Source organism: Pyrgilauda ruficollis, unplaced genomic scaffold, assembly GCF_017590135.1.
Source record: "Pyrgilauda ruficollis isolate IOZ18807 unplaced genomic scaffold, ASM1759013v1 scaffold2, whole genome shotgun sequence".
NCBI classification, from domain to species: Eukaryota; Metazoa; Chordata; class Aves; order Passeriformes; family Passeridae; genus Pyrgilauda; species Pyrgilauda ruficollis.
Window position 1 is genome coordinate 24,299,190 of NW_024519206.1, and position 13,151 is coordinate 24,312,340.

The 13,151-nt window shown below is 45.6% G+C and overlaps 2 protein-coding genes and 1 non-coding gene across 3 annotated transcripts in view; 2 read left to right on the forward strand and 1 right to left on the reverse strand.

The window, feature by feature from the left end:
- The window catches only part of LIMD1 (LIM domain containing 1), a 33,080-nt gene extending 27,457 nt beyond the window's left edge, over nt 1-5,623 (forward strand). The window contains exon 8 of the mRNA XM_041466426.1: nt 288-5,623. Coding sequence (XP_041322360.1) covers nt 288-425 — 138 coding nt within the window. The 3' untranslated portion in view covers nt 426-5,623. The remainder of the gene's footprint in view (nt 1-287) is intronic.
- Nucleotides 5,624-6,443: 820 nt separating this feature from the next.
- On the reverse strand, nt 6,444-6,516 carry TRNAR-ACG. The gene has a single exon. It is a non-coding gene; the product is annotated as a tRNA-Arg (tRNA).
- Nucleotides 6,517-6,669: 153 nt separating this feature from the next.
- SACM1L (SAC1 like phosphatidylinositide phosphatase) overlaps nt 6,670-13,151 on the forward strand; it is a 29,526-nt gene continuing 23,044 nt past the window's right edge. Inside the window, exon 1 of the mRNA XM_041466492.1 lies at nt 6,670-6,840. Coding sequence (XP_041322426.1) covers nt 6,782-6,840 — 59 coding nt within the window. The 5' untranslated portion in view covers nt 6,670-6,781. The remainder of the gene's footprint in view (nt 6,841-13,151) is intronic.

Consider the following 13,151-nt stretch of genomic DNA (forward strand, 5'->3'; position numbering starts at 1 on the left):
ACAGTGTAAGGAGACACAAGCATATTTAAAATACAGAGGGTTGCACCTTACCACAGGATAAAGCTTATTCAATAAAACTGTTTTAAACAAATTTGTACAAGGCTGCCCATCAAAATATCCGTGTCAGATTTTTTTCTTCTTGTGGTACATGCTGGACCTATTAGGAGGGAGCTGTTGGCTGGGTGTTGTCTGTCCTTGTCACAAAATCACTTTCCTAGAAGCCAGACCCCAGCTGACACTGGGAGATGAGAACAAGCTCTAATAGCTTGCATGGCCTCTCCTTGCAGGACTGTGGGATGGAACTGAACGACGAAGATGGACATCGCTGCTACCCACTGGATGAACATTTGCTTTGTCACTCCTGTCACCTGAAACACATAGAGAATGGCACAACCCCAGCAGCTGCCTACCAGCACCACTACTAGTCAGCGTGGCCAGCGTTAGAAAGCCAGGACAGAAGAGTTGTTACATGATTCCCCTCTCCCCACCTCCAGCTGATCTCCTGTGCATGTTTTTTGCCAGTCAGCAATGTTCCTGTCAAAGGATATGAGAGATTTTTGCTGGATTCACCAACTTTGTATGCTTGTGGGTTTCAGCTGCATCAAACCATATCTACTTGATCTACAAGAATGTGGCATGTTACCTAAACAGATCAGTTTACTTTTACTTGTCTTTTTCTGCCGCCTGGAGATTACTCTGGGCTCATTTTGGAAGATTCTTCAGTGAAAGCACAATTTGCTCTCGTGCCTATGAACTCAGATAGTGTGCCATGCACAATTTAAAAAGCCAGAGGCTGGCTTGCCAGCCTGCCTGCCGGGGACATCCCATCAGTCTACTGTTTCCTGAAAGCACATTTCACCAGGTTCTCTGAAGGACAGCAACCTATTAGTACCAGCTTTTTAGACACTCTCTGTTTTTATTAATTCTTTAGGAAAACAAAAGAAAGGGGTCTGTGCAAAATGGCACACTCAGACCTTTCTGTTAATTCCCTGAACTCCAGTATCAAGTCTGGCTGTAAGAGTACCAATTCTCCAAGCACAAACCAGGCAATGCTGTCTGGCAACTGGAAGCCAACATCCCATTTCAAACAGAACAAAAAACTGGAACAAGCTAGGCTAAGCTACTGCAATGACTTGGGGCCCAGGCTTGTGTGTCAGCATGACACATAGGAGCCAGTCTGCTGTGTCAGAGCCTGAATAGTGGATCATATTTGGAAAGGAAAGGTCGGGATGCTGAAACTGTGGACATGGGGGAAATCCACCCTCATTCTTGCTTGCAGAGCTCACTTTGGAAAAAAGCTCTCCATGCACAGACAGTTGCTTGAGTTTTCCAGTTTTCCTCACAGCCCAGCCCTCAGCCTGGCTATTCCTTTTCATGGTGTTTACCCAGCACAAAGCCATTTCATAGTGGTGCTTATTCAGAGCCTGGGGAGCGAACTTGAGATTGTTATGAAGGCTTTGTCACGCAGGGATTTAGAACCCAGCTCCACAACCTGAACTCAGACATCTGAGTATGTTGGCATAAACAGATTTGCTCCTATGAATAATAACAGCTTATCTGAGCAAGGGGTTAGAGAGTTTTGCCCTTACTTTCTGTTCTGCTGAGAAAGCAGGAAAGCAAATTGTTTCTTTTCTTGACCCTCCCACTGCCCCCCTCCCTTCTTTATAGTCAGAGAAATCTGTTCCCTTGTATGTGTCACATGTATGATAAGTGTGCCTGCAGTGCATGTTCTGTACCTACCAAAGCTGTGCAGCCCCTCGTGTACTGGTACTTTTGTTTAAGAAAATGTTCTTAATTTAAAGCCTAAGATGCAGTTGGGGATCTTAACTACTCTTTCTTTTTGTGGAAAATTAGTTAAATCCTCATGTATCTATGCTGAAGATGTAAATTTAGTTCTGACTGGCAAAGGATGGGATGACATTCTTGAAGATCTTTTCAGTGTGGAAATGACAATAAATTAGCTGAGCCATGGCACTGGGACTACCAAAATGTTCCCATGCTGAAAACCCATTACAGTTCAACCAAACCTCTTTTCCAATAGCACAGATGTAGCTTGAACTTCACTTGATGTAGTCAGACAGCAACGTGTGCCCATCTGGAGCAGCACAGGTGTCAGGTAGCAGCAAGTTGCCTGTCTGCCTGTGCTAGTAAGTCATCTTCCCATGGCTGAAATGTGAAACTGCTCCGGCCTCAGGAGCTTGGTGGGCCTGGCAGGGAGTTTCCTGGTGCCAACTGACTGTCCAGCCCTCTGCCCCATCCAGCGTCATGTGCCTCTCTCTGCCTGTTTCCACTGCTCTTCAGGATGAGGATGGCAGCTTGGGGCTGCAAGTTGGTCCTGCCTGGAAGCCATCCAGAGCTTTGGTGTAGCTTGGCTCTGTGGTACCATTTTTCCTGGGGACATGAATCCCTTCAGTGAGTGACTGAAAGCTCAAGGGAGGGCACTTTAGCACTGTGAAATATATCTTCTGAGAGTTTTACCTGTGATTTTAGAGGAGGTAAAATTGACCCCAAATATGTGAGTCCTCCTGGAGCCTTAAATTTAGCCTCCAAATGCTGGTTAGGAAGGTGATGGAAGCTGACATAAAATGTAAGCAGTGCTGCGTCCAAGCAGGGTGTATCAAGGGCAACAACAGCCAGGGAGATGCTGTAGTGCTCTCACCCCAGTGCATCCCATCAGCTTGTGTCCTGCAGCTAGGCTGGAGCAGGGAGGGGGTGTTCAAGGTGTGACTGTGATCTCAGGACTGTCTGCAGGGACTGATGTGGAAAATAACACCAGCTCACAATCCCTAGTAAATAATGCAAATAGTCCTGGCCGGGTGGTTCTGTGCCTTGGGCTGCTTTTGGCAGTAAAGGCAATGAGATACCAAAGTAGTTTTTTCAAGTGAGCTGGAAACACTAGCCTTGGTCATCTGTTGCTGTCTCTGAAAGACCAGCTGCTATGTAGTTCATGCTTTTGCTACCTCTTGATTTTTTAGATCAAGCCCTTGTGCACATTTTTTGGCCTTTATTTTGTAAAGATCTGAAGACACTAGTGGGACTGGTGTTGTGTTTTTAAACTGCAGTTTAAACTTCTGTCTCACCCTTGCAGCCTTCCCCAAAATCTCAAAATAAGCAGGAAAGAAGGGAATGGGGAGAAGGACAATTTTCCTTCATGGAAAGCCTCAAGAGCAGCAGTTTGTTGCAAGATGTCTTGCAGGAGCCCTCTTTGCATCACCGGAGAGCTTGGCCTCTGCTCCCACACAGTGTCTTCTTACTCCTGTCAGCCATGCTGTATCCCTCAGCAATGGCGAAATGAAGGCTGCCCTACTTCCAGTTTTAAGGTCTCCTATAAATTATTAAATGCTAACACTCTCCTTTCCTGTATTTACAAAGAGCTGGAAGCGACAGTGTGGAGCTCTTTAAAAAGAAGCCTGTGAGCTTGTGGTTTTGAAACTAAAGCATCTACTGCACTGCCCTGCACCCCTCTGTGCGCTAACTTGCACTCCTTCTGTCTCTGGCAGTTCGAATTCCTTTAAGCTCAGCTTTATTTCTCCCAGGCTGTGAGTGTCAGTCCCTGTTGATTTTCCCCGGCTTCTCCCCAGCTCTGCAGCTGCCTGACAGTGGGTCTGGCACAGGGGGAGGCAGAGGCATCCTGCTCAGGAGGGAACCTTCTCCTCCTCCCGACCCTCCACCAGGCATCTGTGGAGCTGCGAGCCCCCACTGTCTGCCTTCAGGCAGCTCCCCCAAAGGGAGAAATAGCTCCGGAGCTGGAGATGTGAGGCTTTGTCTCCTCTTCAGAAGAATTTCAAAAAACATGTTAAATTCCACCTATCTCCTGGCTGATACACATTGAGTTTTGCTGTTCATATGAGTCTTGGTGCCTTTTAATTTATTAAGAAGCTATGGAAATGTGCTATGAGAAGTTAGTCTTGGTTCCTCCCCCAGCTAGTTCTTCTGCCTGGCTTTAAAGTAAGGGATCCTTGGAAGTCCCATTATGCTGTTAATGAGTAACTCTCATGCAAATAGTTATTCAAGTGAATTCCCTGAAGCCTGCTTTCAGGAATCAGAGCTTAAAAGATTTTTTCATTCAGATCATGCTGTTAAATTTCTATTGCTTAAAATACAGAAACTCATTTAAATAGGGATTTTTGCATAAGAGCCGGGGGAAAGCCCCAGCTACAGAAGCAGCAGACATTTTTGTGTAATTTAAAGTGTAAGAAGCACCTGTGATCAAAGCATTTTGGTAAACTGCCCTGATGTTAAAACACAGAGAACAGCAGTTTCTAACACTCTGGTGAGGAGCATTTGAAAAGATCTGTGGCTCTTCAGTTTCTGAATTTCATTTGAGGGTTTTTAAAACGTTTTGCCTTTTTTTTGTTTTTTTTTTTTTTTTTTTTTTTTTTTTTTTTTTTTTTTTTTTTTAGATCTTTGTACTACCAAGTGAATAGCTGCTTAGTCTGTAAATGATGGAGTTTCATCAGCAATCAGGTGTGAGGTGGCAGCCTTGAAAGGGGGAAACTGGGCTTCCAAGAGCTGGCATGGGTCTGGCTGGCAATTCCAAAGAAAGGATTATCTTTTTTTTTTTTTTTTTTTGGAAAAAAAAATCCCATGTGGGGGTTGACCACTTGCTATGTGCTCACTTTTGGAGTGGTGTGTGCAGTTGTGTCCATGCACATGATGTGTGGCAGGTGCTGCCCGTGGCACATCTGCCTTTCACACCTCTGTGCCCATGCCAAGTGCTTGCAGGTGCCTTTTAAGCAACTTTCTGTGCGTGAATGTAATGCCAAGTTGACCCAGGTTTCATCACTGGGAAATACCCCTGGAGTGAGTACCTGCAGGCAGGGAAGGGCTATGACCAGATACACATCCCTTTCCCCCATCCTGTGAGTGCCTGTGCGTCTGGGAGAAGCTTGGGAAGGGCTTTGCATCTCTCATCATGGCACAGCGTTTGTGAGTTCATTTTTCTAATCCATTTCTGTGTCCTGCTGCTCGCTGGCTGCAGTGGCTCTGGCTGTCCTCCCTGAAGCTGACTGGGCAGACATCTTCCTGTCACGAGCCCAGAGAGAGCTTGGAACTGCTCACCCACCCTTTTCCTAAGGAGGAACAAAGCTTTCCTAAGCAATAAAAATCCTTACCCTGCTTTCTTCCGGGGCAGCCAGGAGTTGGTGTGGCAATGCATCTGCAAGCCACTCAGACACGACAGGAGATGGAAAGAAACTGTCTCCACGTGCAAATGCACGGCAAAGAGCCCTGTAAAGGCAGGAATGCCCTGTGGCCCTGGAGAAGGGATGACAGGGCTGCAGTTGCCAGCCCAGCCCTGCTCCCCACGCAGCGGGTCTGCGGAGCACGGCTGGGCAGGGAGCCAGGCACACACCCCAGGCTCTGCCTTTCTGGATCCGGAAAGCAAATCCAGAGCCTGCCTAACGATACTGAATGGTACTAGTTATTTTATGTTTCCTTCAAAGCTCGGCTCCAGGAGAGAGTATTTTAGGATTTGTGCTGGTGTAACTAACCTTAGCCTCCTGTGAACACAGCCCTCTTTTCTTCTGTGCTGTTAAGTATTTATAAAGAATGGAGACTGGTAGCAGAACGAAGCCACTGGCTGTTGTGATTTCAGTGATTAAAGACAGTATCTTAAGCAACACTCAGAGTCAAGTCTTTCCTAAACTTACAATGACTGTCATTGCCCAGAGTCCATAGTGGGGGGAGTTATGCTGTGAAATTATGGTTTCCCAACCTCTTCCTTACTCCTGTCCCCCCACCTCAGTGGCTGAGGGTGGGGAGAACCACCACAGTGGGGCTCACTGGGAATTACCAGTCCTTTGCAAGCAGCTGGTATTTGCTGCAGCTCCATCAGAGTCTGTCCTGCTCTGACACCTTCTGGAGAGGCCCAGACCCCAGGCTGAGGGTCTGGGGAGGGATGTGCTGCATGTGGGAGCAGGCTCTGACCCCAGCATGGGAGTCTCCTTTGCAGCATCGGTGGGGATGGGTTCCTTGAGGGTTTTGGGTTGTGTTCCCAAGTTCCTATGGCGCCCCTGCTATCAGCTACCAGACGCCTCATGCCCAAAGACTGGATGATGGCCAAGCAGCACCACAGCAGCTTGGAGCTATCAGCTAAAATGAAGCAAATAAAAAGAAATAACTAATTATAGATCCCCGTCCTTGGAGCAAGAAGCTGCCCATACCTGGGGCATGACACTCAGAGAGCTGTATCCTGTGGGGAACTGGCCAGAAGGTGCCCTGGGTTTGCTCCTTGCCGAACCCCATGGCTGAGGTGCTGCCAAGGGCAGGAAGCCCTGTGATGCCATCCGACCCTGGGAGATTTGGAGACCCCCATTTTGGGTGCAAAGACGTAGCAGTGGTGGGCACGTACAGAAGCGGGGGGCCTACAGGCAGCATCCTCAGCTGAAAGCGCAAAAGAAAAACAGAAAAATGTGAGGCGGGGTGAATTGAAAAAGAGCAGCCGAGCCAGCCAGGAGTCGAACCTAGAATCTTCTGATCCGTAGTCAGACGCGTTATCCATTGCGCCACTGGCCCTGCTCGAAAACTCACTCCTGCCCCCGCGTACTTCAGTACAATTCTCTCGCGCTGCTTCAGCCAATGGCGGCGCCGTTGAATCCGCCTGGCCCCGCCCCCCCTCGCCATAGGCGGCGCCCCGCCCTGGGCTCGCCAGCGCGCCCGCGGAGGTTTGTCCCGAGCGGGGCCCCGTCGCTCCGGCCCAGGGACGCGTCAGTCAGTCAGGCAGGGAGGGAGCGGCCGGGTCGGAGCGGAGCCGGCGGCCGGGGACAGCCCGAGGGGACGGATGGCGACGGCGGCACCGGTGGGAACCACGGCAGCGGCGGCCTACGCCAGCCTGAAGCTGTGAGTGACCCGTTGGGACGGGGAAGACGCGGTCTGGCAGCTGCCGAAGAGGAGGGAAAGGGAAGGGAGGAGCCGCCGGTGGAGCGACGGTCACCCGTCCCCTGGTGTCCCCTGCCCGCCCCCGGCCCGTCCCCTGCCCTTTCTGCCCATCTCGGCTCCCTCGCTCACCCGGCTGACCGCGAAGGGCTTGGCCTGAGGCGGCGGCTGCGTGCGGGAGGAGGACGAGGAGGGAGGACTTTGGCCGCGGACGCGGGTCCCCTGTCGCCGTCCATCCCGCGGCGCTGCGGGCGGGCGGCTCCCGGGCGTGTGTCGCTGCCCTCCCGCGTGTCCAGGAGGTCAGCGCCCGGACAATGCCTGGACAATGCCTGCGGGGCTCCCCTTGGCGTCAGGAGCCCGGGCTGCCTGCTGCTTGTGCAGGCTCCGTCTCTGGAGCCGTTCCAAACCCACCTGGCCGCGTTCCTGTGTCACCTGCTCTGGGTGACCCTGCCTTGGCAGGGGCGTTGGGCCAGGTGATCTCCGGAGATGCCTTCCAGCCCTGCCAGTCCCGTGCTTGCGCCTCCGTGCTGCTGGGTGCCTGCTCTCGGGGCTCGGGCGCTGCTGGAAGGCTGTGGCTGTGCGGCGCCGCTTGCCAGCAGAAGGTTCCCTAGGCGTGCTTGTCCATCGCTCTCTCGTGACACAAATGGGGCTTTTTTTTTTTGTCGTGTGAGATGGTTTTGATGCCAGTCGATGACTGAACTTTGAGGGACTCTCCTGTGCAGTGCCAGCTGTGATTTTTGTAGATAAATTCTTCTAAGTACACAGTATAATTTTATTATTAAAACAAAAATGTTTTAGGGGAGACTGCAACCCTTTGAACACATATGCCAGATGTTTGTTTGCTGCTTTTAATACATCAGCAGAAGTTGCATAACCAAAAGCAGTGCAAAGTTAACACTGCAAGAGGGATCTTTATTATAAACCCTCACACCGGTTCAAACTCCTGAGGGTATTGCTCTGAGCATGAGACTCTTCATGACTGTCTGAAGCCAAAAGTGAAGTGCCTTTGTATGTCCTAAAGGCATTCCCAGGCTTTTGACCTCTGAACAGTAGCTGGAAACTCCATAATTGAGGTACTGATGCCATTTTCAGGCAGCAATATCTGAAAGTGACTCTTAAGCCTGATTTAACTGTACTTTATGCTCTGTTAAGTTTCATTTGACAGTCATCTTTTGGATTCAGAGCAAACAGATCTTTTGGAGATCTGTATAAACAGTTTGTCATAATGCTGTTACGTGTTTCAAAGTCAGCAGGCTTCTTACTTTGGTTAGGTAGGTATGTGAGGGTACACCAACCCTGGAGATAATTGAGTATTGCTAAAGAGTAACATCATCAGTGATGGCAGAAAGACTTTACTTGACAGAAAGCTTTCTTTTTTTTTTTTCTCCTCTTGTCACCTTAGCAGTATTTGTCTTTCTTTACACTGATCTTGTGATCTTTTTGGCTGCAGAGGAGCAAAGGCAAGTTGTGTGAGTAGCAGTTGTGTGACTTGTAGTGCACAGTTGTTCTTACTGAGAGTTTTTTCAAGTAAAAGCACTTTTCTGGATCCAGGCTAGTAAATTCTCTCATTCAAAGTTTAATCTTGGCTAAAAGTAAGCTTTGATCTTTTTAGAACAAGGCTGTCTCAGATGTAGTTTAACATGAGTTTTTTCATCAACATGAAAACAGAATTGTTTTCTGCTCTGAGAAATGAGCTTATTTTCTTTTCTTGTCATTACACCAAGTTGTGATAATGGCTGCAGCCTTTCTGCCAAGTATTTGAAGGTACAGGGCTGTAACTTGGGTGATGAGTCAAACCTACCAGCTTGTCAAGGTCAAAGGAGAATGTTCTCATGAAAAATCCAGGCTAGACTTCAGTCTGGGGATTTAGTAGTGGCAGTGTTTGGGTTTGGATTTTTAACTCATTACTTACTTTCAGGATGATAAGGTCAGCTTCTGCAGCTGTACCTTTTCTGGGTAGTCTGCTGGCCCTGTGTGGAGCTTCCCTGATTGCCACGCTCTGCAGGGCCCCGTTCTGTACATCCAGCCACAGGTTGTAGCTCTCAACACAAACCCCTTGTATTCTCCACCTTATCAGAAGTTTGTTTCACGTGGTTCACGCCCTTTGTGCTTTGACCAGTGCCATCAGTCACGTTCAGGTGGTAACAGTAGAAGTGCTGATGTCTGGCATCTGTGCTGCTTATGGAAACTTACTGAGTTACATCAACAGTTATTGAGAAAACTATGAACCTGAAAACTGCTATCCATAGTTGTCACCTCTGTCATTGCTATATTTAATTAACTTCTTCTGGTAGCCTCAGGAATAAATTGTAAAATTCAAACAGGTATTGCATCCACAAGTGGCAGTGGAGTTGCCAGTCCAGTTAATATATAAAAACTGATTGTTAAAGGTGTCTGCAGAATAGAGAAAATTCTGGCTGTTGTTTTGGCCCAGCTAAAATCACTTTTTTTTTTTCTTTGTGTTTGGATGAAGACTTACCTTGCTGATAGCCTTCTCAGTATCCTGTGGGTCCATGACACTAGCTGTGTTTCAGATTTAGCTCCTGCTGCCCATAGTTAGGTTGCCTCACATGCTTTGTGAAAGTCCTTGTCAGTCTTTGGTATCCACTACACTTGAACACAGTGCCTTCCACTCATGTGTGTGTTTAGGGCAAGGTCTAAAAGGGCATTGGTTTCAATAACACTTCCAGAAAGAACACCTACAAATCCCTTTCTTCCTGCTCCATCTATGTAGCTGTCATGGCAAAGCTCAGGGATGTTGGTTGAGCAGGACATCGACTTAATGCAGTAAATTGTTTTCATCTCGAGTGAAACTTCACTGGAAATAGACCCTATGTAGCTAGGCCTTTAATACATGCTTTTTCTGTTTTGTTTTTAAATGGTATTTCCATTAGTTTTGTAAATCCTGGGGTTTTTCTCTCTGCCACAACTACTGCTGTATGGGAGATGTTCCAATTCCTTGAGCTGTTTCTGCTCAAGGAGTAATATTTATGGGAGACATATAATTAGCACACCTGCTCACCTAGAAAATCTGGAATCTCTGGAGTGCTGAAACCACCAGTGTGTTAGCTCTGTTACTTAACATACTGTTGGGACTCTGCATAAACTAACATCTTGTATCTCGCTGCAGAGCAGTTTGCTGTGCTGAAGATCCCCAATGCATCTCGGTGCAGTACAGGGTGTGCTTCTGGGTTGCTTTATTACAGTATTCAGAGGCTGACATCAAGGAGTTTCCTGCATTAGAGCACTGTTAAGTATTTATGGTGAAATAATCAATTACTGAAGTAAGGATTTGGCTGTTGAGGCCTAGAAGGCTTAAGTGATATTGAGTGAAGTACTATCTTTAGTGGCCATTAGAGCATGCTGGGTCCTCTTTCATGCTGTATCTGAACACAGGAATATTCCTGTGTGTAAGATCAGCCTAATTAAAATGTGGGATGTGACTGTGCATCATCTGTGTGATACACAGTGCTGCTTTATAACGTAGCTAAGGAAGTGAAACTTCACAACAAATACACAAACAAAAGAAATACTATCTCACAACTGAATAGTTGCAGAAGTCACAAATAAATCTGACTTTACACTTGATGTAAGCAAGCAGTGGTTTGTGCTTTTTTTGGGTTTTTTTAATGTTTGTTATGTTGGGAATCAATACTTTTCCCCCGCAACTTTGAATTGCAGGAATGAAATCTACTGAGTTGCATTATTGCTTGCATCAGTCTACACAGTTTCAGTTGCAGAAGATTATCAAAATGAAATTCAAGTTACCTTCAGTAATATTTGAAATGGGAATTTGGTTATTGCAATTCTTCAATACTTCTTCTCGAGTAATGTTATACTCAAAATGTAAAATATTTGTATTTATCACTTCCTTTCTTTAGCAATACTGAGAAATAGTTTGTTATAATGGTGGTCAGTTTTCCTTTAATTAAAAAAGAAAAGGAAATAGAAGGACTCAAATTTTGTGAAGATTTGACGTGTTGTTAAGTTCTAAGGGAAGCAAGATGGTGATGAACCAAGGTGGTGAGAGCTCTTGATGTCTTGTATGGTTCTAGACAACAGTGACAATGTAGCTGAGGAGAAGGCAGGCTCCACTGTCAAAATGAAGTTTACACAAAAACAGAATGTGGCTGGGTGTATGAAAACCAGTTCTAAACATAACTACAGGCACCATGGCTTCTATATACTGATTTCCTGATTATGTTTGATATAATACTGTCACCTGGACTTTTATCTGTCCTTATTTCATTAAAAGAGTAGAATGAATCTGGAATTTCTAGTTGTGAATGATCCTTTCTTCACCATTTACTATCTCCGTGACAGATGATTAAAATTAGCATGTGTGCTATCTGTCTAAACTTGTGATAGACATACAGGCTTGCTGGTGAGTACAGTTTGGAGATGAACCTTTTCTTGCATGCTGTGTTCATCAGCTTCCTTTCTGAAAGACAAGTGAGAGGCAATATCTTGACTCTAGCAATCTTAGGATAGAAAAGTTCATTTAAGTGTGAATGAGACTAGTAGCTAGTTCTGGTAATTGGTAAAGTTGTAAATCACCACTTGGGCTGGAACTGCTTGGAGTCTTGGCCTCTTCATCAACTATATTTTAGGAAATGTTGAACTTCTTGCACAAATGAAGCAAGGACTAAGTGAATCATCTTTCTGTTGAAGATTTTGTAGAGCACTAATTATCCCACTTCTTCTGAAGCACAAATTCAATATCTTGCAGGGCCTTAGGCTTTCCAGTTTGTGTCGCGGAGCTTTATTTAAGGCAGTTTTTAAAGATGATCCCAAGAGTGTAGTATTTGTTCAAGTTCTGTCAACTTTGTAGATTGGTAACTTCATTTCCTCCTGCCCCTGATTCCCCTCTCTCTCAAGAGTCAACAACATTTCTGTTTCAGACTGCTGCAAGCTGCTGAAGTCTTTTTGGTCCATTGAGCTGAAACCAGGGATGACATGCCTTACATTCTCCATGAGTCTTCTGTCACCAAATTCAGTCCTGGAGAGAACCATGGGAAGGAGGACTGAATAAATGTGACACCTGAATTTCTAGTTTTTCTTAAACTATAGACATTGTGTAAAAGGAAATGAAGATCATAAAGTTGTTAAAAGCAATGGTAGTGGCAGGAAATAATGTGGTCTAGGATTTGAGAGAGAGAAATGCTGGGATGTGATCTAGCAAAGTGGGGCATATGACACACAATGAGAGTCCAGCATCATTTGTACTGGCAGCCCTAATTCTCTGTTTTCAGTTTGGGGATATTTAGATAAAAGACTTCTTGTTCTTCAGGGAGAAATTGTTGGTTTTGTATGTGATAAAGAAAACATGTGTTTATATGACAATTATTTGAGATTTGTAAGCTTCATCTCAGTTGGTTAAAAACAGGCTTTAACCAATATGCATGTGAATCTCTGTTCTGAGACTGTAATAGTGTCATGGTCATGTTGCACTTTATAATGTAAGGAGCAGCTTTTAAAAATATTATCTTGGATGGAAATGCTTTTTGTGCTCTGTACAGTCACGTGTTGTGCTCTTCATACAGAGTATTCAAAACTGAAACTGTAGTTCTCAACTCCTTGTTTACGACCTGATAAGTTGATGTATTTTTTCAATGTACTTTGCTTGAGATGCTCAGATGAGTAAGAGTCCATAAGCATCTGTGTTAATGGCACAACAGGTCCAATGTTAAACTTCATGGAGTCTCTTCCCAGTTGTTTTAGCTGGAATCTTGTGTGTCAGGTGACATCCCAGAGAAAGACAAGCATTCAACTAAACCAATAAGCTGCAGCTTTCTCTTGTGGAAAAAATGTGTCCTGCTGCCTCCTGCCAGTTATCAATAGGTTTCTGACTGCATCTTAAATAGTATATCCTCTTTTCTTTTTAGATTCTTTAACAAAGTTAGAGTTTGTAGGTAGCTTTAAGCTTGTCTTGCCCCTGTTCTGTCTGTGTAAGCTTGTTTGCTTTTTGCCATAAAGACAGCTCCCATTTTTGCCATGAAACTCCCCTAAAGAGTGGGGGTACACATGTGCACTTCATCAAAAACAGAAGCAATGGAAGTAAAGTAGGTGTTTTAAGGCTTCAGTGTTCAGTGAACTGCATGTTTATATTTCTAACTCTGATGTTTTTATTTTCAAAGAGTAAGCATTTAATATGTGTACATGAAAGATTTAAGGATGCTGATTTACAAAGGAAATACTGTAGATATGTTTCCCATTTTAGGACCCATAGACTATAATGAAATTAAATTATCTAATGAACACTTAACTATTAATTG